The 27,512-nt window shown below is 40.5% G+C and overlaps 1 protein-coding gene across 1 annotated transcript in view; it reads right to left on the reverse strand.

Moving 5' to 3' along the window:
• The window catches only part of LOC308610354 (putative helicase senataxin), a 61,896-nt gene that overhangs the window by 4,213 nt on the left and 30,171 nt on the right, over positions 1–27,512 (reverse strand). Inside the window, exons 10-20 of the mRNA XM_081259524.1 lie at positions 25,820–25,993; positions 23,271–23,503; positions 22,043–22,210; positions 14,368–14,436; positions 12,520–12,669; positions 11,238–11,345; positions 7,782–7,969; positions 7,068–7,160; positions 5,216–5,380; positions 1,660–1,758; positions 967–1,054 (exon numbers count right to left, since the gene is read on the reverse strand). Coding sequence (XP_081115650.1) covers positions 967–1,054; positions 1,660–1,758; positions 5,216–5,380; positions 7,068–7,160; positions 7,782–7,969; positions 11,238–11,345; positions 12,520–12,669; positions 14,368–14,436; positions 22,043–22,210; positions 23,271–23,503; positions 25,820–25,993 — 1,535 coding nt within the window. The remainder of the gene's footprint in view (positions 1–966; positions 1,055–1,659; positions 1,759–5,215; positions 5,381–7,067; positions 7,161–7,781; positions 7,970–11,237; positions 11,346–12,519; positions 12,670–14,367; positions 14,437–22,042; positions 22,211–23,270; positions 23,504–25,819; positions 25,994–27,512) is intronic.

The following is a 27,512-nucleotide window of genomic DNA, read 5'->3' on the forward strand; positions in this document are numbered from 1 at the left end:
GGATATATTTAAGAGTGGCATAATGGATTTATTTTTAATAGCTTTCTTTTAAAATGTCAAATATTTACAATACATTAGAAACAAAATCTTTATCAACACTTAACGATGAAACATTTTCAATATAAACTTAAAAGCGGAGGATACACAGCTTTTAAACATTCTTTCAAGGGGGTACACAAACAACAAAGGTTGAAGACCACAAATCTAGGTAAGAGCTGAATGAGAAAGACTGTATTTGGGCGCCCTCTGGTGGAACTAACCAAAACAGGGGAAAATCCTACTGAGTTGGCACCTCTCCTGAGATAAAACAATGACTCTGTTAAATACAGAAATTAGAGAAACTGAGTTATTACACCTAATGAGGCAGGCAAATACATGCTTTATCTAGCTGTGGTTCACCAAATTAAGCTGTACTATTACTATTTGTCGACTACACATGTAAACTTGCCCCTCCTTCTACAGGAGTATCTGTACGCATGGATGAGCTCTGATGCCACTCACCCCTCAAGGGAAACAGCAAGCAGTGCTGCTCTAAGTGCCAAGACAGAAATGAAGATCCAAGCACTTTCCTGCAAATTCCCCCTCTCTCTGGCATTAAGCTAGGCTAATAGCCACATTTACTGAGTGTTTACTAAGTGCTAACCAATCTTCTAGCACTTTACATATATGGGTTTACATGTCTTCTTAACAATTCTACGATGTAGATACAATTTTTTTAAAGCTCATCTTGAGAGTACACTACGGATACCTGGGTCTTGGGCTAAGAAAGGGTGAGCGGTTTAGGCATTATAAAAGCTCCCAGGAAGAAGCTGCTGGAGGACAAAACAACCAGTGGGAAGAGGCTCATTATTGTTTGTAGCCTCAAAATCATTTCCACTTTGATGAAAAATAAAAACAAAACCTCAACCCGGTATCAGTCATCATGAGCAAACTCTGGAGTTCCCCGGTCCTCTAGAATGTACCTACCATCAGGGTCCTCAAATGTCCCAGGATGAAGAGGCTGTACTTGGCTCGTGTGATGGTGACATTCAATCTCTGCAAACTTGCCAGAAACCTAAGCAATAGAAGGAAAAAAAAAAGAGTTACTTCTTTCTTCAGAAAGACTCGGCATGTCAGTGTAGGTGAGACACAGGCATTTCAGACAGCTTTTCTTGGGCTCCTGCTTTAAGCTCGTGGTGCAGGATCCGACACAGAAGCAATTCCCATTAAGGACAGCAAACAAACAAGAGGCCCAGTGCTTTCCTTCAAAGTGATGCATCTGTCTGTCGATTTCCTATTTTGACTTGGATGAGATATTGGAAATTTTAATGGTATGATTTTTAAGCCTTCAAAGATCCTAAAAATATGATAGTAGATCAATTATGACACATACCATGGAGAGGAGCATGCCCCTGCAAAATATACTGGATTCAATAATCTGTTTCACTCTTATCAAGTGAAACAACAGATTCACACTGTGACATGGGTTAATACACAAGGTACCAAGAGAAGCAGACCTAACAGTGGATCAACTTCACAACTTAAAAAAGAAACCTTCATGATATTACTCAATTTTTTATATAAGAAAATAGAGCAAATGATGGTATTCTCTAACAGTGATTAAAAAGATCTAACTCTGGATCATAAACAAGCAAAGAATCAATGATGACAGTTACCCACCCAATTGAGCCTTGCATGGCATTTGCTCTGACACATGTAACAATAATACAGTCTTTCTCACGACCCTGGAAGGCATCCACGGTATCTACTTCTGCTGGCCTATTTACGAAGAGAGAAACATATTTGCTGAAAAAAGATAATTATTAAATATACATATTTATACAGTAGTATTTCTTACTTTTGTAGTGCTATCTTTTAAAACTGGAGTAGAATTCACATAACACAGAATTCACCATTTTAAAGCACACCATTTGGTGGTGTTGAGTCCATTCACTACAGTGTGCAGTCATCACCGCTATCTAATTTCATAGCATGTCCATCACCCAGGAGAGAAGCCCTGTGCCTATCAGCCATCAGTCTCTATCTCCCCCTCCCCAGGCCCTGGCAACCACTAATCTACTGTCTGTCTCTATGGACTTTTCTACATGGGAAATTTCATATAAATGGAATCATAAAATATGGGACCTTTTGTGTTGGGCTTCCTTCACCTAGCATAATGTTTTCAAGGTTCATCCGTGTCGTAGACTGGTAACAGTACTTCATTCCTTCCACGACTGACTATTCGCTTGTACAGATACACAATTTACTTCTTACCTATGTACCATTTTGGGACATTTGGGTTGTTTCCACTTTTTGACTATCATGAATAATGCTGCTACGAACATTCATGTACAAGCTTTTGTGTGAACCCTTTCTCAATTCTTTCAGGTATGTACCTAGGAGTGGAATTGCTGGGTCACGTGGTAATTCTATGTTCAACTTTAGGAGGAACTGCCAAACTGTTTTCTGCAGTTTCTCATCAGCAATGTGTAAGTATTCTAATTTCTCCACATCCCTTCCAAAACTTGTTATTGTTTTTTTTTTTTTTTTTTGTAATGATAGTCATCTTGGTGGGTGTGAAATGATATCTCCTCACTGTGGTTTTGATCTGCATTTCCCTCATGACAAATGATGTGGAGCAGCTTTTCATGTGCCTGTTGGATTTCTGTTTATCTTCTTTTGAGAAATGCTCTTCACATCCGTTGCCCGCTTAAAAAGTTAGATTATCATTTTATTAAGTTGTATGAGTTCTTTATATATGCTGGATATGACTTGTCAGATAAATATTTTGCAAGTATTTTCTCCCACTCTGTGTGTTGTCTTTTCACTCTTTTGATAGTGTGTCCTTTGAAACACATAAGTTTTTAATTTTTATGAAGGCCAATTTACTTCTCCTTTGGTTACTGGTGCCTGGGTATCATATCTAAGAATCTGTTGCCTAATCTGAGGTCATATAAATTTACCTTTGTTTCCTTGTAAGTTTTATAGTTTTGTCTCTTAGACTCAGAGCACTCATTCATTTTGAGTTAATTACTCTATACAGTGTGAGACAGGGGTCTAAATTCATTCTTTTGCGGGTGGATATCCAGTTATTCCAGCACCATTTGTTGAAAAACTATTATTTCCCCAATGAGTAGGCTTGGCACCCTTGTTGAGTATCAACTGGCCATGAATGTATGGACTGATTTCTGGAATCTCACTTCTATTCTATTGGTCTATATATGTCTACCCTTATGACAGTACCAGTGTTGATAGCTTTGTAGTAAATTTTGAAAGAGGGAAGTGTGAGCCCTCCAACACTGTTCTCTGTCAAGCTATTTAGGGTCTCTTGCACTTCCATGTGAATTTTAGAATAAGCTTGTCCATTTCTGTAAAAGAAGGTAGCTGGAATTTTGACAGAGGTAACAATGAATCTGTAGATCAACCTGGGGAATGGTGCCATCTTAACAATATTAAGTCTTCCGATCCATGGACATGAAATGTCTTTACATTTATCTAGTACTTTAAATTCTTTCAACAACGTTTTGTCCTTCTGTGTATGAGCTCACACTTCTTTGGTTACATTTACTCCGAAGTATTTTGTTCTTTATGATGCTAGTGTAAATGGAATTTTAAGAAATTTTCCTTTTCAGACTTCTCTAGAGTGTAAAGAAATACAACTGATTTTTGTATACTGATCTTGTACCTTACAACTCTGCTGAACTTGTTTATAAGGACCAGTAGTTTGCATAGATTTTTTTAGGTTTTTCTAGATGTAAGAGTATGCCGTTTGTTTTTTGTTGTTATTGTTGTTAGCTTTTTGCGTGTGTTTTTTTGTTTGTTTGTTTGTTTTTGGATTTTTTGTGGCCACACAGCATGCAGGATCTTAGTTCCCTGACCAGGGATCAAACCCATGCCCCCTGCGGTGGAAGCATGGTGTCTTAACCACTGGACCACCAGGCAAGTCCCAGATTATGCCATTTGTTAAGAGACACTTTTACTTCTTCTTTTCCAATATGGATGCCATTTATTTCCTTTTCTTGCTTAATTGCTCTGCATAGAACTTCTAATACAGTGCTGCACAGAAGTAGTGCAAGTAGAGAGAGTAGAGAGTGGCATCCTTCCTCATCATAGGGGGAAAGCTTTCAATCTTAGCATCAAGTATGATGTGTTAGCTGTGGGTTTTTCATAGATGCTCTTTATTAGGTTGAGGAAGTTCCCTTCTCTTCCTAGTTTGTTGAGTATCTTTATCATGAAAGGTTACTGCATTCAGTCACATGTCTTTTCCACATTTATTCAGATGATCACCATCATGTGGGGTTTCCCCCTTTAATACGGTATATCACACTGACTGATTTTCATATGTTGAACCAACCTTGCATTCCTGAGATAAATTCCACTTGGCTGTGGTAAATAATCCTTTTAATATGCTGCTGAGTTCAGCTGCCATTATTTTGTTGAGAACTTCTGCATCCATATTCATAAAGGATATTGGTCCATAGTTTTCTTTTCTGGTGATGTCTCCATGGCTTTGGTATCAGGGTAATAATGGCCCCATAAAATGAGTTAGAAAGTGTTCCCTTCTATTTTTTGGAAGCATTTGCATAGGACAGGTGCTAATTCTTAATGTTGGACAGAATTCACCTGTGAAGCCTGATCCTCTGTTTTTCTCTGTTGGAAAGTGATTACTAACTCACTCTTTTTACATTTAATAGGTCTATCCAAAGTTTCTGGCTTTTCCTAGAGTCAATTTTGGTACTTTGTGTGCTTCTAGGTGCAGAAACTTTTGAGTTAATGGATTTCTAATATTTAATTTTTTTATTTTACTGTTGAGGTATAAAGGAGACAAAAACATGATCTTCACCCTATACATGAAGGCACTAAAAGGGTTAAATAATTTATTGTAAGGGAAAATGTGAATACATGATTCTCAGTAGAGTTAGAATTCAGATAACAAGTCATCCAACTAAAGGTAAAGGCCTGAAGAATTTCTCAGTCACTTCCATTGTCAAGTGTAACGGTGATGACATTTGAACTGGCAGGAGGCACTCCATCTGCAGGGGCGACACGTGTAACCACACTCCCTCCCAGCACAAGTCTATGGAGCCAGGGTCCTAGTCTCCTTGTTCTATACTACCAGGGTCTAAGACCACTCCCTAGAGTTAAGTTTCCTTTGCTTCTTTCCTTCTATCCCCTCTTTCTTCTTTTTAATTCAACAGAAAAACTCAAAATCTCTGTAAAAATAGAGATGCCTCACCCTTTTCTATCAAACTCTTTGTCCAAATCCTTCTGAATCATCGTCTTCTGAGCCTTGTAATGGGTTATTATGCCAATGTTTCGGAAAGTAACATCCCTTCTTCTGTCTTTCATAAGTTTAATTATTTCCATTACCAGTTTTATTTCTTGAACATTTACATATGAGCTAAATAAGATGAAAACAAAAAAATACAACACATCAAAACTAATAGCAGCCCAATTGCTAAGTTAAGTTCCACTTTGTTTTCCACTACAGTAAAGGGTACATAGGTAGGTTTCATCTTTATTCAGTCAGCAGTGATTCAAAGAGGCTGTTATAATGACCATTAATATTGTACATATGAATAAATATAAAAATAACTGCCCAGTGAAACACAAAGTTGTAGGAGAGAAAAGTGGTTCGAGTTACGTGATGTTAAGGCACCAGTTTCTTCACTTATTAAAACAGGGATAGCCACAGTGAGAACGAAAGTATTCATAATAATAATGAAGATATGACTAATGAATAGCTAACATTAAGGATTGACTATCTTCCCCACACTGAGAAAAGTGCTTCAGATGTACTACCTTCCTGCATTCCCCACCACAGGTCATGCAGATCATGCACCACATGACCGAGAGGATGGCAGCCACACGGACTAAATGTGACCCGGCTCCCAGAGATGAACAAACACGGGGCCCTACAGCAGGATCACGTCCTCTGTCCTTGCTGGCCTCATCCTGCACTCCCAACTCATCTCCTGAACTACAATGCGTTCCCTCATCACCATACCAAATGCAACATGTGTGCACACTGGGGGATGCCCTGCACGCGCAACTTTATTCCCGAGGCTACCTTATCTGTCTCACTTTAAAGCCTTAAATATTCACTATTCTAATTTCAAGACTTACTATACGGACAAGCCAGTCAGCTAGCTTTCTTTTCCATACCTGAAAGCTTTATTTGGTCACCTCTCAGGCCAACTCTCTTCCCGTGACCATCCATCTCCATAATACTTATGCGGTAAACTCTCAATCCCCTGCTCCATTCCAACAGACCCCACTACAACTTCCACAGTCCCTCTGGAATAGCAACCCCCCAGCCAACTGCTCCGTATTTCTGACTTCTTCACTGAGGGGCCCCTCCTTCCACCACTATTAACTAATATCTTATTCTCATGGAGGACACCACTTGCTTTGCAGCTCTCTCTTGACACAGAGGTGGAATTTCTATTTCTTCATACGTCATGATGCAGGGGTGGCATTTCTATCTGTGCTAACAAATGCAGCCTCCGGGCTCCTCCTCCTTTATTCTCTCACAAGAAGCCCCGGCTCCTCTGAGATGCTTGCTAATTAGCAACCACTGCTCCTTTTGTGCTGTCATTCACAAACCACCTGATTCACAATCCAACATGCTGGAAGTATTGTCCACCCTCTGCCTCACACCTTGATTCAACTGTATCTGTACTTATCCGTCACAATACTTAACCCAACTGGAACCATTAATCACCACGGTGATGGCCTGGTTAATGTCTGTCTCGCCTGTTGGACCACAGCAGCCTTGCACTGGGGCCACGTCTGTTTTACTCACAGCTGGGATCTCAGCATGGATCTACTGAAGTGCTGACCGCATTTTAGGTAACATAACCCCCATTACCCAGTTAAGAAAAAAAAAATCAAGACTGAAATATATAAAGACATCAGTAATTTATGATTGAAAAGGTGAAGTTATCAACCCAGCTAAAAGAAAATGATTGTGCACTGGCACTAGGCAGAGAGATTTATATGGAAAGTATTTTGAATTTAAATATGAACAGAAACAATACAAAAATTCTGGGACCATCAGTGGGGACTGAAGAAAAAGGAGAACTTACTCATTATCCCGCTTTTCTGAACCATCTTCAACATCAAACACGAGGTAGGGTTGAAATGGCCAGTCAGATGAACACCGAATGGTCTCTGTCATTCTACAAAAGAGCAGCCACCATTTAGAATGCAAGTCAAATTACAAGAGAAAATGTTTTAGAATTATTATTACTATTTGTTCTTTCTGTGGAAGAGAGCAAGGGAAAGTTAAGAGGACAAGAAGGACCTTCTTTTTAAGTAAAATTAAATACTTGTAAATAACATATTTTAGTGAGAGGTAGCAGGTGAATTTCATTTCTATTCTAGTACTAGGGAGAATGACCCATGTAAATTAAAATATAACAATCATGATTGGAAAGTTACTCATAATACAGTAAGTGAAAAATGCATGCTACAGTATACTATGTAGAGCATGGTGTGCTTTTTTCCTCCAAAAAAAGGAGAAAAAGTAAAAAAAAAAAGATGTGCATAGTACAAGGACTGGAAGTAGATATAACAAAATGTTACCAGTGATTACTTCTGGGTAGTATCAATAGGGGTTGGGTTTATCCCTTTCTTTTCATTTATCTGCATTTGCTACAATCAATAGGACTTTTGTAATTAAAATTATTAAACCTTTGTGTTTTTAATAACAAGACCTAAAAGCACAACAAAAGAGCTATTCTTCCTAAGCAGCCAAACCTACAAATAAAACAGGTGAACATGCAATGAACAGAGCTCACCTATTTGTTTTCAAGTTCCTGTTATAAATGTAATTAGAAGGGAAGAGACATATGTCTGGGTGCATCCTGTACTGAATGGTGAGCTGTAAGACAGGCAGCCTGCCAATCACGTTGTGCTCCACGTTCTCTTCCAGAAGGTTGTAGAAGCGGGCCATCATCGACTGGTCATAGCCATACTCCTGGGCCTTCTGAAAGGAGGAAAACAAAACAATAATCTGCAAGAATTCATGTGTACTTTTCCCACTATTAAAAAAAAAAACAAAACAATCACTGAGCTCTCAAATGTACAAGGTATTACCAACAACCAAAGATTCAGAGAGAGAAGATATTTCCGACTCCAGCCCTAGAAAAGCCATGTAGCTTGACTACAAAAGTTAAGGTATTTTCCCCTTATTTAGAAAACCCACATACTGCTTATGAACGAGATGTGATCTTGTGAATGACCACAACTGTCGCTATTTTATAGGTGCTAACAGGGGTCACCTGAAAGAATCAATGATAAAAGCAGCAAAGAACTGTAACCCAGATTTTAACAATTATTTCTGGGCTATGCTATCACAACTAGAAATAATGAATGCCATTGTAAATAAGCCTCTGAAAGACCACTTTCTTCATCCATCCATCATATACCAAGCAGCTAAAATTTGGGGTGCTGACAGTCTACAGTGAAGATCAAATGTCACAGAGCTTACATTCTAGTGGAGGACACAGGCAACTAAGTTGATTTCATAAATCCAAGAAAGGGTTACAAAACCTGTGATCTGAAACACAGTGACTTAATTGACAAACGAAGAAAACTGTCTTAATGTTATCACGGTCGTGCCTTGGGATATACTTTTCAATGGTAGCATCATATCAAGATTCAAAAAGTATTACGTCTTAAATAATCTAGAAGCAAAAAATGTGCTCTGGAAAACCCACTAGGATGATGCAATCTTTATGAGTGACGTTGACAATATGAGCGTTGAAGATGTATGTGCAAAGTTTTAATAAACCTGTTTCACAAACTATCAGAGTGGAGAAAACAGGCGTTACTTCTTATTTATATTAGTTATATATGTGATTATTTACATATGTGATATTAAATAGGTTTGTATAATTAAAGAGAATATTTTTAGTAGACATTTGGCAATTTCATCTATACCCCCCAAAGTTTATCTATTCAAGTTAGCTAAAAAACCTCATTTATTTCACTCTGTGAAAAAAGAAAGAGGTTTATATGAGGTAACACATCTACTTCCAGAAAAAAAAACTGAGTCCATCCTACAAAATGATGGAGATTTTTATGTTTTGACATGAACATATATCCCTGATCTATTTACTGACTGGAAAAAAAGGTAATTTGGTACAGACTGATTCTTCCACCTTTAAACAAGGTCAAAACCTACATACAGGGCTTCCCTGGTGGCACAGTGGTTGAGAGTCTGCCTGCCAATGCAGGACCCAAGGGTTCGAGCCCTGGTCTGGGAAGATCCCACATGCCACGGAGCAGCTGGCCCCATGAGCCACAATTACTGAGCCTGCGCGTCTGGAGCCTGTGCTCCGCAACAAGAGAGGCCGCGATAGTGAAAGGCCCGCGCACCGTGATGTGGAGTGGCCCACACTTGCCACAACTAGAGAAAGCCCTCACACAGAAACGAAGATCCAACACAGCCATAAATTAAAAAAAAAAAACCTACATACATATACACAAATTTATACATTCCCTATAGCCATCTGACATTCTGAATCTAGTAACTTATTTACTGTCTGTTACCCACTAGAATGTCAGCTTCATGAGGGCGAGGATTTTTTTTCTCTTTGTGGTATGCGGGCCTCTCACTGTTGTGGCCTCTCCCGCTGCGGAGCACAGGCTCCGCACACGCAGCCTCAGCAGTCATGGCTCAGCCGCTCCGTGGCTTGTGGGATCTTCCCGGACTGGGACACGAACCCGTGTCCCCTGCATCGGCAGGCGGACTCTCAACCACTGTGCCACCAGGGAAGCCAGAGGTCAGGGATTTTTGTCAATTTTCGTCACTGTCATGACGCCAGAACTTAAAAACAGTGCTTGAATTAGCCTGGCACTCAATGAACACAGACTGAAAAAAAGTCAACACACACATGCCCACAAACTGTTCAAATACTCACTAAACTGTTCATAGTACTTATCCCTAGGGTTAGAAAGGCATGCTGAGAAAATTAACTTTGTAATTATTTTCTGAATCTTCTCAATAAGCCTCTATTATTTTTGCAACAATAAGAAAAGCCCAAATGGATTTTTCTCATTTCTGCTGTTTTTAATCAATCACCAAAGGAGACAGTGAAGTTGAGGCCTATCGACAACCCTTTTCACTAACCACGTGCTAAGGCCCTTCAGGAAGTTAAATCAGTAGGTTTCTGAAATACTGCAACTATTCAAGGAATGCAGGGCAGAGCTGGCTCCTCCTAGGTCTCCACAAGCAGAACCCCCCACAGCAGCTCTGTCCTATGGACAAGGTTTTCACTCAGGGACATGGGCGCTCCTAGGCTACTCCCTTGAACAGTCACGCACGAGTGTTCAGACGTCAAAGAACTGCACTATCATTTTGATGATTCCAAAGTCAAAAACAATACTAACCAAAAAAACCTGCTTTCTTTCCATAACGTAACAGAAATGCTGTGAAAATGGTCTGTTCTCTGGGACAGTTTATGCAGCCACTACTCTATATTTGTACAAATAATCTATGTATCAGTAAAATGCTCAAATTTCATTAAACTTCAAAACCGTCATCTAGACCTATGAAGATTACCCAAAACATCTGAATCCTGATTCTGCTGTGCATTTCTAGGAGCCATCTTTAGTGAGATTTAAGAAACGAAGTGAAGGGAACCACAACTTTGGTGCTCATCTTCCCACAAGCACAGCCCACAACCTCTTTCCTTTCACCACCTTCCCTTTCAGAGGATGTGAGGGACACCGGCATTTTCCTGTGCTATAGGATACAGAATCCTAAAATTGAAAACGTTACTGTAAGAATAATTTCTCTTTATACTGTTTTCCTCAAATTTGCACATATTGAAAGATAAATCAGGAGGTTGGATTCTATTCCCTGCTTTTAAAGTTTTTCTTTTATTATTGTTTTGGTGTTTATGTTACTAAAATAAATCAGATACAGCCCTTAGAACAGCTGCACACTGCCTTTCCCAAAGGAACAGCCCACTGCACATGGGACATCCTCCTCCTAAACTTCTGGTCTGTGACACTCACACTGCTCCTGTCACACACACATAAGCACATTATGAACAAAGGAACATTTCCGGAGACTTTCACTATGAAGGCTCTCAACAGTGGTTCTCTTTTCTCAGCCATTCCCTATTTATCCTTGCAAATAAGAGATGATGATCCAAGAAAGACCGCCCCGCCGCCCCCAAAAAAAAAAAAAAAAACCCAAACAAGCCCCTACCACTTTAAAGCAACACGAATGTGAAAAAACATACCATAGAAATGACTGTGGGAGGGAGCTGCTTAGGATCTCCTACAAGGATGAGCTTGTTGCAACGATGTATGAGTGGAGTAAGAGTTTCAACTTCACAAGACTGTCCGGCCTTGGTAAGAGAGTACAGAATGGAGACATAATCAGAATTATCTCTATTATTTATTTATCCATATACAGTCTATCCAATTCACAAGTGTCCTAACCATTCAGAAACATACACTTTCTCCTTCTGCACCAAAGATCAAAAATAAGAACTTCCTTTGGTTAGAAAACAAAACAACAAAAACATTCTAAATGCCGAAGCGGGGGAAAAAGACCCACACACGTTTTGAAGTCAGCCACCACTCAGGTGCCACTACCACCTGGGAAGCAGCCCATAAGCAAGAAGGGCCATGTCATGTCCCCAGTTTGTCTTCTTTGTCCCTGCTGGGCACATGCCTGGGGGGACTGTGTGTCTGTGTGCCCCACCCCCTCTCTCTTCCTTGCTCCTCAGTAGGCCGCTTCAGTTGCAAGACTCAAGCTTCTTTTCAATTCAATGGCATTTCCTTCAATTATTTCATCACTTCCACCTTTTCTATTCCTTCGTTTTGGTGAATACTGGATCTTGGATCTCCTGGATGGGTTCTCTGTACCTCATTTTCCATCTCTTTTGTCTTCTGGCTCTACATTCTGGCAAACAGTAGGTACCCAATAAATGTTTGCTCAATGAATGAAGTAGAAATAAAGATGTTAGCTGAAAATACGGTGGCTCAGAGCTGTCCAGAGTTATATTAAAAATGCTTCAAAAGGTCACCAGAGGGCTTCCCTGGTGGCGCAGTGGTTGAGAGTCCGCCTGCCGATGCAGGGGACACGGGCTCGTGCCCCGGTCCGGGAAGATCCCACATGCCGCGGAGCAGCTGGGCCCATGAGCCATGGCCGCTGAGCCTGTGCGTCCAGAGACTGTGCACCACAACGGGAGAGGCCACAACAGTGAGAGGGCCACGTACCGCAAAAAAAAAAAAAAAAAAGGTAACCAGAGATATCCCAAGCAGGAGCTAGAATAATCCTTGGGAGGGATTTTATGAAGAACAATCAGGAATCTCTAAGACTACAGTCCCGATACTGAAAAAGCAATTTTCATCGTGGTGGGTCATTAGCAGCGTATTTCAACATAAGAGAATACATATGTAATGGCAGGTCAAAATCAGATGCAAAGACCACTTTGTCAACATCTCGGCAGCCACTCTTCATCTAAGACTTACTCCTTACTCCTAGCAAAGCTGTATGGCCGACTGCTTACTGACCTCATCAACAATGACACAACTAAAGGGGACACCCCCTTGCCCACGGAAAGCAGCCTCGAGCAGCAAACCACCACTCGTGCTCAGTGTGCAGCAGATGATGTGGGACTCTAAGATGATGATGTTCTGTGTCTTTTGTGGGCATCCTTGAACCTAAGAGAATAAAAGTTCATCAACATTCAGTTGTATATAAATTCTTAACTACACTTATTATGTGGCAGAATAATGTCTAGTAAATGTTAGGTAGGAACCTCAAGCCTAGAAAAGAGAAGAAACATTCAAGATAATCAGAAGCCACCAGAAAGAACACTTTGCAGTGGAGTCTAATCTCAGAACATGAGTTAATAATAAGCACATTAAGAAAAATTTATTCAGGTTTAATTTGGTCGAAGTGGATTACAATTCTTACAGCCTGACGTATGAGGGAAGGTATCAGAATAAGCAAAGATTAAGTAATTCTACTGAGTTGTGAAGCAATTATCTGAGTAAAACCAGGATCAGAACTAAGCCTGAACATACACTTTGCTGTTAGTTTTTAAGTATGTAATATTGTTCTTTTATAAGGGATAGTACCAACAAAAACGCCTGTGAAACTGACAAGCATTCTAGTTCCACAGTGGAATCCAACAACCTTGGTCCAGACTATAATGGAATAAACTGTGATGGAGACTAACAGTATGAATGACACCTCACAATGCATATCATTCAGTGTTCAAATTAATAAACTAGTACTCTCATCATAGATTCAGGTAGCCTATCTCCCCTCCTGAAAAAGCTGTCGTGAATCATCCCTGAACATGTGATAGATTCAACCATGGAGGCCAAGGCATGTATGTGAAGAGAGGGTGGCAACTGTGGCCTTCTGGTGCTCACATGTTAACTGTCACATACCTCTCCTCTCAGCTATCTAATGAGTAAAACTGCCAAGGACAATTAATTTAATGGCCCACAGAACAATGTGATCAGCGGCAAAAACCATAATACAGGTAAACATGGACTTCATCCTTAAATGTGGGAAGATTAATTTTGGGCTCAGCTTAAAGTTTTAATAAAAAGCTTTCCACATAACTTTTGATTTAAATAAACAAACTGCTAGTGGAAATACACATTAAGTTCAATTATATTTATTTAGCCACACAGAGAAGGTCAATAATACATTCAAGAGGAAAACCACAGCTCAAAAATACAAATACCATTACCGGTTGAGTATTACCCTCTCTTTCCCTGACCGCCAATTCATTTCATTAAGGGCTGCATGCTGGTGATGGGGTACACACCTGGCTCATTCTAGCTTTGACCAATATAAATGTTAGTTGATATTTTTATATCCAAAGAAAACTGGGAAAAGTTATACATGTTATAGAAGGATTTTTTGTGATCAGAAACAAGTAAAAGGAGTGTATGCTTTCAGCCAAAAACTGAGAAAAAAGGTGCTTATATTTCTTGGGCCACATCCCAGCCACTGTCACTCTACCTGAATTCAGATGTGTATTTTTTTTTTCCTGTATCTTCAAATAGTTACTTATTTATTTATTTATTTGGCTACGCTGGGTCTTAGTTGTGGCATGTGGGATCTTCCCGGCAGCGTGTGGGATCTTTTAGTTGCAGCATGAGGGATCTTTTAGTTGTAGCATGCGGGCTCTTAGTTGCAGCACATGGGATCTAGTTCCCTGACCAGGAATCACACCCACACCCCCTGCAATGGAAGCAGAGTCCTAACCACTGGACAGCCAGGGAATTCCCCCAAATTTTTAAATGTAATTGAGAAAAGACCACAGGTTGTCTGAACTATTTCATAATTTTAAAAAAGAAAAAGTAATACCAGTAAAGTGCTACACGTGAACTACTTACCTCTTTAATTTTAGAAGAAAGCTCCTGCCTTTCTTGTGAAACTTTGGCCATTTTTTCATCTAATTCTTGCCTCTGGAAAAAATCAGAATGCCATCATTAAAATTAAATTAAGCATTTTAAAATGCTTTCCAATGGACTGCCTCACATTTCAAAAGGGTGAGCCAGTACTTTACCAATGAAAAACTGATTCACCCAGTGTGTTTTCTCTATACCAGTCTTTCTGTATTGCTGTGTGTCAGAGTTTAGCTAAGCTACTCCATGGTACTGATGCCCTGGCATCCATTTTGTTTGGCCAAGCAGCCTGCAGAGACCCCAAACTAACACTAGGCCCCTTCACACACATGCACGCCCTAGATGGCAGCCCGTGGAGTCACCGGCCCACCAGCCAACATAAGCTCTTGTGATCAACAGTCTCCTCTGCCATCCAGTGCCTTCCCCTTATATGCCCTTTAGATAAGAGACCCTCTAAGCTACTTACCAAAACCCTGCTCTTTCAGTTAAAATTGGCCAATCCAGCCCTAGCCTGGGAACCCCAAAGTACTCCACGCATGGACTCTGATCATGACATGTGCGCCAGGGCCTGCCTCTCTCTGTCTGCACTCTCCCTTGACCTGCCTGTCATGCCCCACGAGACATGCCTTATACCTCCCTCAAGACCTGTGAAAATAAACTTCTCTATTTCGCTTTCTCTTGTGGTCTGTTTTTAAACATCAGCTCATTGTCCAGCAACCCGACAACCAGCACCCCATGCTTCAATCAGTAGGTGCTAATTTGATAAATTCTTTTATTTTTTGTGGCCACCCTGTGCAGCATGAGGGATGCTCATGAGGAACTAGGGTTCCCTGAGCAGGGATCGAACCTGAGCTCCCTTCAGTGTAAGTGCAGATTCTTAACCACTGGACCACCAGGGAAGTCCAATAAATTCTTAATAGTGTGTATGATTCAGTTCTGTTCAGAGTACTGCAGGTACGCTTTCTGCTTAAGCAGGCCAACCCTTGGGGCATCACTTACGTGTTATCTACTCTGCCTTCATGCTATTAACAGTGGCGTTCAGTGGCTAAAACAGACTGCACGTGGCCTGCAAAGTCTGAAATATTTACTATCTTGTTCTTTTAAAAAAAGTTTAACCCCTAATGTAAGGCATACCATCTCTGTGTACATTTTTGTACACAAATTATGCTATTCCACAATGAAAGAATGGCATCAAATACTCACCAACTAGTTTATCTATGAGCTTTTAAAAAACACTGATCAAGACATGTTTAGATACCTGTAGTTCCCTTCCACCTCGGCATAAAGCACGCTGGCGAGAAAGTTCAGCTAGTTGATGATCTAGAAATTCCTTTCTTCTGTGAATCTCATGAATATGAGAAGGTAAGTCTTTTTCTTTAAAAAAAAGATAAAAAGCTGTTGATTCTAACAAATACACACATATGCATACAAATGAGAAGAAAAACTAGCTTTCAAAACTAGACTACTTCTAGGGTCTCCAAATTACCTTTAATGCCCATGCCATTTTCTACCATACAAAAAGAAACAGAAATCAATTTATATATACCTTTATTCAGTACTTACTCATTCTGTGGTTAACTTGGCTCTCCAAACTGAATTTTAGGACCTCAGTATTAATACACTTTTCTGGACCTAGACGTACTAAATTTATATCTCCACAGTTTCCTGTTGATAGAAGTCACACTTAGAGGTTAATAAGAATGCTGTCAATTTCTGTACATAATAATTATTTCTAAGCAAATATATTAACAATCAGAGAAAGGAGCTAACATGAACTATTAATCAACCAAATACCTGGAACTGCGCTAGAGGTTCCACACACATTCTTTTAGATTTGCTTCATAAGAATCCTATAAGGCAAGAATTTATTTCCACCTAATAAAAGCTACTGAGGTTGCACAAGCAGTACACTGCAGAGTTGAGATTCTATTACACTAATGCTTCTCAAACTATGTTCTATACATCACTCCATGGTAAAATGTATTTGGGAAATGGCGAGTGAAAATAAAACAAATTTCTTGACCATAGGATATTTCGAAGATGAAGACTTTTCTCTATTAATGCAGGTCTGAATTCCCCAAATAGAATCTTACAGGACCATCAAATGCTTTTCTGCAGAATACTGAGAACCACGGTTTTGAAACACTGTTCCACATCACAATGCCACTCCAGGATCTAAGGGACACAAGATGCTGGAAATTCTGGAATATGGTAATTCCAAAAACTGTCAGCATCATTTAACTGGTTTATTAACCACATTTTAAGTTTAGGTTAGCACATTTCAGATATTATTTAATCTAAAAGTCTCCCACTGCTTCACTGAACTACTAAACTATAGCAATCATGCAGCGTTTATTAGCACTTATCCCAATCTGACACATCACATACTTGTTTGCTATCTCCTTCCACTGAATCCAAGTCCCATAAGAACCAGGTTTTGTTTTGGTCACAGCCTAGAACCGCAGCTGGCACGTAAGTACAATAAACATACACTGAATGAATAAATGAACTCATTATACAGCTGTTCACACATATTTTTGTTCCTAGTTCAGCTCATTCTTCTAAAATTTGAAGCCATCTTCTCTGACCAACATTTACTTGAAGGTGTCAAAATTGCTAACTTGTGTTTCTACCAGAAAGGTGGATGAGATTTATAGCCACTATAAGCATCTAAAAATGCTCCAGAAATTAAAACAGACATCCTTTAAATTGCAGGGTGAGCTCAGAAGGATGTAAGAGAAATTCCTAGGGGCCAAAAACAAAGAGAAAGGTGAAAAACAGAGGTGAAAGCCCCTGAGCTGCTGTGGCTTCCCTGGAGGGAACAGGGTGAGGGCTGGTCACTCTCTAGATGCTTAGGTGTTTGTTTTTTCATTTACATACAATCAAATGCAGAGATTTAAAAATCCTTAGTTCTACAGAGTTTGACAAATATCTACATCAGCAAAACTACCATTCCAATCAACATATAGAAATTGTATAATGGGGGCTTGGATTTTAACGTCCACTAGAAAGCAAGAGGGCATGGAAGAGGTGGAGGGATGAAAACGACATGAATCTATCTTGGCCTGGGCTTAGCTGGGAAAAAAAACTCTCTTCTAGGACTTTCCAACTATAGGCCCATGCCACATGTGGACTTAGAGCCTAAACACATAATACAGAGAATGACAAAGGTGACCCAACCAAAATACAGTTGAGATTTTAAAAATGAGAATACAGTGAACAATGTTATACCAATATATTTGAAAACCTAAGGTGAAGTGGAGATTTTTCTTGAATAATATGAATTAGCAAAACTCACTCAAATGTAGAAAACTTGAATAAACCAACAATTAAAGACATTCAGCACACAGAAACTTACCCATCTGTCAAAAAACAGACAAAAAACAAACAAACAAGAAGCCCCCCAAAAAACAACACTAAAAACAAATTAACCTTCAAGTAACAGGTAATTCCCTGTCATATATGAAACATCCCAAATAAATGTCTGTATAAATTCTTTTTTTTTTTTTTTTTTTTTTTGTGGTTCACGGGCCTCTTACTGCTCTGGCCTCTCCCATTGTGGAGCACAGGCTCCAGACGCACAGGCTCAGCCGCCATGGCTTATGGGCCCAGCCTCTCTGTGGCACGTGGGATCCTCCCGGACCAGGGCACGAACACATGTCCTCTGCATCGGCAGGCAGACTCTCAACCACTACGGCACCAGGGAAGCCCTGTATAACTTCATTTTTAAAGTCTGTATAACTTCAATACTAAAACCAAAGATATGACAAAGAAAAATTATAGGCTGCCGTCAGTTAAAAAAATCAATAGCAATCCAGCAATGTGGTAAAAAAATAATAGTACACAACCAAGCAGACCTTATTCTAGGAATCAAAGGTATTTTCAAATTAGTAAAGCATTGTAGGGAATTCCCTGGCAGTCCAGTGGTTAGGACTCGGCACTTTCACTGCCATGGGCCTGGTTTCAAACCCTGGTCGGGGAACTCAGATCCCTTAAGCCTCGGGGTATGGAAAGAAAGAAGAAAAGAAAGAAAAGAAAAGGGGCTTCCCTGGTTGCGCAGTGGTTGAGAGTCTGCCTGCCGATGCAGGGGACAGAGGTTTGTGCCCCAGTCCGGGAAGATCCCATATGCCGTGGAGCGGCTAGGCCCGGGAGCCATGGCCACTGAGCCTGCGCGTCCAGACCCTGTGCTCCGCAACGGGAGAGGCCACAACAGTGAGAGGCCAGCGTACCACACACAAAAAAAAAAAAAGGAAAGGAAAAGAAAGAAAAGAAAGAATGAAAGAAAGAAAGAAAAGAAAAGCAGAATTCCCTGGTTAGGACTCTGTGCTTGCACTGCCATATGGTGAGGGGGAGGGGTATATGAAGGAAAAAATACTGCATGCAGTAAAATTCAACACCCATTCATTAAAGAACTCTAATTAGGTGGGGACTTTTTTAACCTGATAAAAGCGTATATACCAAACCCCAGGAACAAACATCACACTTAATGGTGAGATGTCCAAGGTATTTCTGTAAAGGACACCCAGGACCACTGGACATAGTGAAAAGAAACAAAAATGAAAGTACTGAATAAGAAGAAAAAAGCCGTCTTTACTGACAAGAGATGTCATTTTCTCTCTAACAAAAATATTAAAAATCCAACCTAGACACTACACTTGTGCCACCTTCGTCCCAGCCTTCTCGTGTTGTCAGCCCACACCTGAAAAAGGGCTTATTACCCTCCCTCAGGGAAAGGAAAGTGAAAACCACACGGGAACTGTTCTCGGTTGTATAATTTGATACAACTACTTTGGAGCAGAACCGGGCACTATCTAGAATCAGCACAAATCCTTCAACCCAGCATTCTCATTTCTAGGTATATATACACTAGACCAGTGTTTTTATAAACTCTTTTGACCGTGATCTATAGTATGAGGTACACTTCACATTGAAAGCCAGTACACTCATACCTCACCAATAAAACAGGTTTCACAAAACAATACTTTACCCCTCACTACCTACACTCTAATCTTTTCTGTTCTCTTCTGTTCTATCTTATCTTGTGTAAGTATGCTGGTTCTGATCTCCCTAAACTGATTTCACAATCCACTAACTGGTCACAAGCCACAGTGTGAAAGCACTGCCCTAGCAGCCTGTATGAATACTCAGGAGACGTGAGTAAGAACACAGTACTCCAGTGTACTCCTTTCAGCTGCTGTACAGTACAACACAATACAACTCAGTCACGGCAGTAAACGTTTTCATCCTGCACTGGAGAAACAGGCACAAGTACAGGAATTAAGTTTGAAATAACAAAAAAAAAAAAGGGAAAGAACTTACATTTCTATCAATGGATAACGAATGAACTGTGCACTCATAGATGAGACACCCTATAGCAGTTAACATGAATGACCGTATCCATATACAGCGATACATAAAGTCATAGTTCTCACAAACATAATGGTGAGTAGAAAAGTTGCCGTTCACAATGCATTTTCAGTTTTAAAGGCAAATGACCTCTAGATGTAGCTAATACATGTGCAATAAAAGGGGAAATATGTGTGATCCCTGCGAAGACAGACGACACATCCTGGCTGCTCCTGCAGCTGGTGTGGCCACGGGACTGAGTTCTGGCCAAAAGGAAATAAGCAGAGGTGCTACTGGCAGCGTCTCAGAACTTTCCTTAAAGCACAGCTAGTATATCTGTCCCTTTTTCCTTGCACTTGCTAGATGGGACTACTGGTGCTGGAGCAGCTGTTTCTGACCATGAGGTGCACTAAGGAGTGGGGGGGTCCCACGTAGTGCAGCAACAAGGTAGAAAGACCCTAGGTCTCTGAAGACTCGGAAGTAGAGTCATCACGCCAGTATCATCCCTCAGCTGCCCATCTCTGGGCTTCTGAGTAAGCAGGAAATAAACTTCTATCATAGTTAAGCCACTGTAGTTGGAGTGTCTATTATTTGAAGCCTAATTGAATCTTAACTGATTTAGGTCACTGCCAGGTAACATCAAGGAAAATAAAATTTGCTTAGGGAAGACGAGATACATGTGCTTAGAAGAGCAGCCCGACCCAGAGCCATAACCACGCCACTCAGGATGGCTGGTGTGAGAGGAGGTGTTAAGGTTAAGGGCACAGAAATGACTTTACACATTCGCTCAAGCATTCCGAATCCTCGGTGGCAATGCTCTTCAATCTGTCAACTGTACTGAAAAGACTTGTCCCTGTGGTATACTTTACATCTCAACTCCTCAGCTTCTCCGCCTATAAAATGTAGATAGGTTATTTATTGCATGGCTCAGAGGATTACTCTGAGTACTGACACATAGTGAGCACTCGGTAACCATAAGTGATGACTGCTCTAGCTTTTGTGTCACTAAACATCTACTAAGTCCCAACTGAGTGCCAGGCACTGTTCCAGGCACGGGGGTTACTACAATGAACACATTTTTAAAAGCCCTTGCCTTGGTGGACCTCGTTATATTCTAGCTAGACTGAACCATCCACGGTTCTCTGGCTTCTGGTCCTTTTTATGTACAGTAAGTTCCACCAGAGTCCTCTCCCCACTTCACTTCCTCATTGCTCTTCCAAGTTTCATCTTAGATATCATTTCCTCTAAAAGTCTTCCCTAACCCCTACACAACTGAATCAAGGGCTGCTCTAAGGTGTTTCAAACGGCACAGGGCCTGACACAGAATAAATGCTCCAAAATATTCAGTAAACAAAGCAGTAAGTACACATGGGCCACAGCCTCAAGTAGAAAAAATGACCAGAACTGGCTTGCTCTTTGTCATTCAAAGTTACCACACTAAACACTGAAAACAAAAACAAATGAAAAGCCCACATAAGTATCATACCTAAAGGATTCTTCTTGTCTTTACACTTCTCGTTGAATTCAAGCATAATTTTTTTCGTAAGTTCATCAACAGCTGTATTGGAAGGTGCACACACAAGGACACGGTTTTGTTTGATTTTGGCATTGGAGTTCTCATCTGAATGCCCCCTCTTCCGGTTCGACAATTTGCAACAAATAAACAAACAAACAAACAAAACAAACAATACTGATAAGCTCTATTGTGCAGTGTTATAGTTCGTCTCTACTGTCACATATATTTGAAAGTTCCCCTAATAAATAGTTAAAAGTAAATAAAAGCACCTACATCTTACACTGATGTTAAAAAATTACTCTGGCCGGGAATTCCCTGGCCAACGAGTGGTTAGGACGCAGTGCTCTTACTGCCAAGGGCCCAGGTTTGATCCCTGGTCGGGGAACTAAGATCCCACATGCCGCATGGTGTGCCCGAAAAAAAAAAAAAAATTACTCTGGCATAAAATCTAACTTCTCTGAGCCTTACCTTACTATCCACTTATTTTATTCAATGTTCAATCCAAAATGTAACCCAGGAATACATTCAAGATTGTCTCCTGGGATTAGCCGTGACCTATAATAAAGCCCGAAGACCACTATTCTAGCCCATAGAATTAGTTTCACACAAGATAACATTTTCTGTTCCTTTTATTTCTTATAACCTTCTCTACCTCTGCTACCGCTTTATCTGATATAGTTCCACACAGTATCAAAAAGATACACAGAAGTGAAGGGAAAAACACACTTTAGTACTTATTTACACGTTAAAGTAAAACAACATACTCAATTAAGGGCACAGATGCCCTCGTGCACACTCTACCTCTGTCAGTAGGCGGTACAGGAGGCCCACAATGGTTTTTGATTTTCCTGTCCCGGGTGGTCCATGAATCAGACAGATCTTGGCAACTGCTGGGGAGTGTTTCACCATGGCATATGCAGTTTCTATCGCTTTCTTTTGGTCTTCATTGAAATCTTTTAGGTAGGCAATCTATACAAAAGACACTAGTGAGAACGAGCGGTTCTTCCTGGGATGGCACAGGAGAGCGAGAGAGTGGAAGACATCTGTTTGAACTGCTGCTGACCTTTGTCAGACAGAAGCTTTGGTGATGATCAGGCAAAACCCCAAAATGACCCTTAATCTAAGAACCACTTTCACTACTGGAAAGAGCTACTGATGAGTCTACAGGCCTCAGTCCACCTACAACCACAACAACTATATTTTTATTTGTGATTCTTATAAAGATGATCACAATAAACTGTTTTGTACTTTTCTTCTTTTTATTCCGTGGTTCTTCCCATTTTAGTCAATCCTCTCTTTAGACAGTAAAAACATTCCAAGACTTCCTTTCCTAACACAAGTGATACAGTCAAAACAACAGGGATTTGGGGTCAGATCTGAGTCTACACCTCAGTTTCACTCAAACGCTAGGTCTCTAAACTCCTAACCTCTCTGGGCTTCAGGCTTTGACAATCATTAAATCTGGGATTCCTTAGAGGGTGGGAACTGACTGAGAAAATGCATATGAAAGTCCTAACACAAGACAGGGGTTCAAATAACATTCCTTTCCTTCCGCCTGTCTCTGTGTTAATTTCCTGGAACTTACACCCAACTCTTACAACAATGAGAAATATGTGTTCACACAAAAATCACAACTTCGTCGTCACACTGACAACAGTACCAGTCAATGCTCCACTGATCATTCAAATGCAAAAGTCATTCCATTAAACCTCCTCTTACTCCTGTATTTAATTACCTAACAAACAGTTAAGTAGGATGTTCACCTCACATTTTAATGCTGCTCTGCAAGCATGTTTTCAATTCCTTTTTGGACTCTACCTTTTTTCCTGAGGTAAGCTGACTAACTTAACACAAAGAACTACTTTGCAATATTAAAGAAAACTAAGCACTAAAAACGTCACTGGGCACACATGGTGACTATGTCTTTGTTGTAGACAACAGGGAATGTGTGACAGATAAAAATAACATGCTTTAACATCTTGACATGAAATGTTCTGACTTTCCCTGTTATCAAATGACTGTCACTCACAATTCTCTCAGATGCTGTTGTTAGTAAATCTTTTGTACAGAAGTCCATGGGGTTTGGATTCAGAACGGCTCTGGCCAGTTGGTTCCGACCACTCAGCAAAGACATGGCTTTCAACTTCCTCTGTGTAGTCACCAGAGAGCTGATTACAAGACATTTCACGAATTCATTTAAATTGACTGGTAAATTATGTTGAGTCTGGATGGAAAGGGAACACTCAGATTTCCCATTACGCACTATTATCAAGAAGGAGAAAAAGCAATTTCAGTTACCAGTGAATAACAGTGTCCAGTTAAAAAGGTTATTCAGAACAAGGTGTTTTGTAACTTTTTTTTTTGTGGTATGCAGCCCTCTCTCAATGTTGTGGCCTCTCCCGTTGCAGAGCACAGGCTCCGGACACGCAGGCTCAGCGGCCATGGCTCACGGGCCTAGCCGCTCTGTGGCACGTGGGGTCTTCTCAGACCGGGGCACGAACCCACGTCCCCTGCATCGGCAGGCGGACTCTCAACTGCTGCGCCACCAGGGAAGCCCTGTAACATGTTTTTTATACATCATTTAAATAATTTTCTCAGTAAGTATCTACTGACTGCCTCCTAAGAACCAGGCAACATTCCTGTCCTCTGGAGGCTTATTTTTTAGAAGAAGGGGGCAGATAAGCAAATAAACATGTCAGGTGATGGTAAGTGCTAGGAAGAAAGCCGAGAAGGGGATGAGGAAGTGATGAGGGTTGTGAGGGAGTGTTGTTGTAGACAGGAGAGTCAGGGGAGGTTTTCCTGATATGATATTTGAGCAGAGCCATGGCATTAAGTGAGTGAGCCATGCCCGTAACCGGGGAAAGTGGGTTACAGGCAGAGAATCAGCAACTGCAAAGACAATGGGGCAGCAAGGTGCCTGGATTATTTTCACAACAGGGAGAAGGCCAGAATGGCTAGAAGGAAAAGCAGGGAGAAGCGAGCTAGAAGACCAAGATGGTAAATGCAGCTACACTTCAGAGGGCTCTGCAGTTAACCACTCTGAACATGACTCTGAGTCAGGTCAAGAGCACGGGACAGCTCCGCGCAGGTAAGTGACACACGCTAAGTCACACATTAAAAGAATCACTTATCGCGAATGAAGAATAAACTGCAATGGAAAAAGCACAAGAAGACAACTTAAGAGGCTAAAATCTAGGTAAAAGTGAATGGTCACGTGGGCCAGGAGGCAGCAGGAGAGGTGGCACTTGGATGTAGGATATATGGCCAAGGAAGATCCGACAGGACTTCCTGATGCATTAGATGGAGCGTGCGAGGGAAAGCAGGACTCGAGGATGACTCTGAGGTTTTGGGCTGAGCAACTGGAAGAATGGGATGGAGGTCCCACATGCTGAGTGGGGAAAAACCGGAGCAACAGCAGATGTCAGGCAGTAAATCAAGTGCTTCCTTTTGGAGTAGGTTTGAAATGTCTAATAATCTCCAAATGGAGATGTCAGGTAGTTGGATGCATGAGGAGTTCCGGGAAGGAGACAGAAACCATTGCTAAATCTTAGAAACAGAACTTTGGCAAATGTAACCACTTGTAAGAGTTGAAAGCACAGATGAAGCTAGATATCCCTGGTGCTCAACGCATCTTGCACAAAGAACTGAGCTCTAACCACACAATAGTGGACATGGCACACCAGTTATGATGCGGCACGATGTTAAACTCTAAGAGCTTTGTTGCTATTTTTAAGGTATGATACAAAAAGGGGAAGGAATAATGATCACATATTCTCTTCCCGTAACAGAGACTAAGAGAGCAGCAATGTCAAAAAGGCAGCTTGGCATATATCAAGCATGTGGACTTCGTAGTCAAACAAAATTAGGTTTCAATTCTGGACCAAGTGTTTAATAGTAAGGATGCCTTTGGATATGTTACTTAACATCCCTGAACTCTGATTTCCCAATGAGCAGGGAACAAACCATTCTGCTTTGCAGGGCTCTGGGAAAAGATGATAAATGTGTACAGGAAGGACAGGGCACACTGGCTGGCACACAGTCAGTAGTCCTTAAATTCAAGCTAACATTATTTTTGTTATGCTACCTTAGGGAGAGAAGTCCCTACACCACAATGGATGGGAGTGATGAAACAGTAAACCCCTCCAGTTGCCTTACAATTAGTTCTGTGTTTGGTCTGCTCATCAATAATTAGCCCCCAAACCAAGGCTGGAATGTGATTTAACAAACAGATGGTTTGCAAACTGTCTGTTTTATAACAAACACACTGACAGATGAAGGAATTTACTAGAAGGAGAAGACATTACAAAAGAAAGCTTTAAAATCCTAAGTCTAAAGCAATACGTGCTGGGCCTTTTCCAGCTGAGTCTAGAAAAACTAAAAGAGGACTCTGAATGGTAAGTAATCAACCTAGCAAATACAGTCTGGTAAACATAGAGCAAACATACATCTGGTAAATGGACAGCAAATAGAGGGCTGGTAAATGTATAGCAAATACATGGCTAGTAAAGCCTAATTTAGAGGGAGATGAAAAGATGAGCTGCTGACAGATTTCTCTTCCATGTCTCATTAGGTACTTACTGACTGAAGTGCGGCGGAACGTATGAACATAGCCACAGTAATGTTCACGGGGAACTTGCAGGCGATGTCTCTCTATATCCTTCTTCTCTCCATTTACTCTTTCAGGAACCAAAAACACCAAATCATTTTCCTTTGGATGAAGCTGTTTAGCTAGTTCACATTCCTCAAGATAAACTATAACACAAGAAGAAGCCAGCATTTATTCTAACAGAATTATTTTACATGAGATTAAAGGATATTAAACGCTTGTACTAAGTTCAAGCAAGTATACAGCACTAGCGGACTTTGTACATACTTTAAAATGATAGTCTAAGCTAGTCAGCATTGACAAATATTGATCACACAGCATTATAAAAGTCTTCTTAAAACCTGCTACAAAGCCAAAATAGATGAAGTCATAATATTCAAAAGTAGCTAATACATTTCTTTTCCTTGAAGTTTACCTTAGTTTTTAATCAAGGAATTTTCACTTTTGTGCCCTGCTTTCAAAATCCCGAGAGAAAATCTGGAAACAGATCCATGTACACGTAAGAATTTTGAGCCTACTAGTGGCATTTCAAACAAGGGGGAAAGGACAGTAGTAAAATAAATGGGGCTGGGAAAACAGAGCAAGCTCTAAAATTAAAAAAAGTTCAGTACCAACTGCCAAATCCAGCAGCAACATACTGAACCAAAGCACGAAGTACTAGGATTAAGTAGACTGAACTACTAAGTCAAAAAAGAATTTTAAAAATGCATCATGTAAGAAATGTCTATTTGAAGGCATCAGAGAGCAAATACAACAATGAAGAATCACTCTGTTGAAATCCAGAACAAGGTGGAGATCCGTAAGGGTCAGCCCAGTATTTTCCCTAGAAACATCTGAACTCTTCAGGGAGTGGCAGCCAGGAATTTGAGCAGTACCTGGGATAGCCTTGTACAAAAAAAAGAGACAAAAACTGGAGTCCAGGGCCTGCATAGATAAAGTAGGCATCCTGGTAGCCCTCAAGCTTCAGGTAGGGACCATGAAGGACTACACCCAACAATGAAGGCAGCTTCAATTCACCCGAGTACTTCAGGAAAGCTCAATCCTTTAAGCCGGATTAAGATGATCCCACATTGCTAGTACTCCCAGAATCCTGGCAGAAGCAAAGAAAAATCCTCTCTGGAAGAGGACATCCTATCATCCTACGCCCCTGATTATTTTTTAAATAGCTTTCCAAAGACAATGACCAACATATTAGAAATAAGCAAAGCACCAGGAGAGAATACATGAACTACTAGAATCAACAAACAAACAAAAAAGGGCTGCACAAGGCACTACACAGAGTACAGTCCTTGAATTGGTTCTAGGACTCCCGCAGGCACCAAAATCCTCAGATGCTCATGTCCCTTATGTAAAACGGCATAGTATTTGCATATAACCCACGCACATCCTCCAGTACACTTTAAATCATCTCTAGATTACTTATAATACCTAATCCAATGCAAACGCTATGGACATAGTTGTAAATCCAACATAAGTGGTATGTAAATAGGTGCTGGTGCATAGCAAACATGTTTTTCTGGAATTTTTTTTCCCTGAATATTTTCAATCCACGCTTGAATCCGATGACGCAAATCCCGCAAATACAGAGGACCAACTGTATGTATAACACAGTTTAAAATATAGAGTTAAAATACGTAACAATAATAATATACAAAGTGGAACAGA

This window comes from Mesoplodon bidens, assembly GCF_964165515.1.
Source record: "Mesoplodon bidens genome assembly, contig: HAP1_SCAFFOLD_528, whole genome shotgun sequence".
In the NCBI taxonomy this organism is placed as follows: Eukaryota; Metazoa; Chordata; class Mammalia; order Artiodactyla; family Ziphiidae; genus Mesoplodon; species Mesoplodon bidens.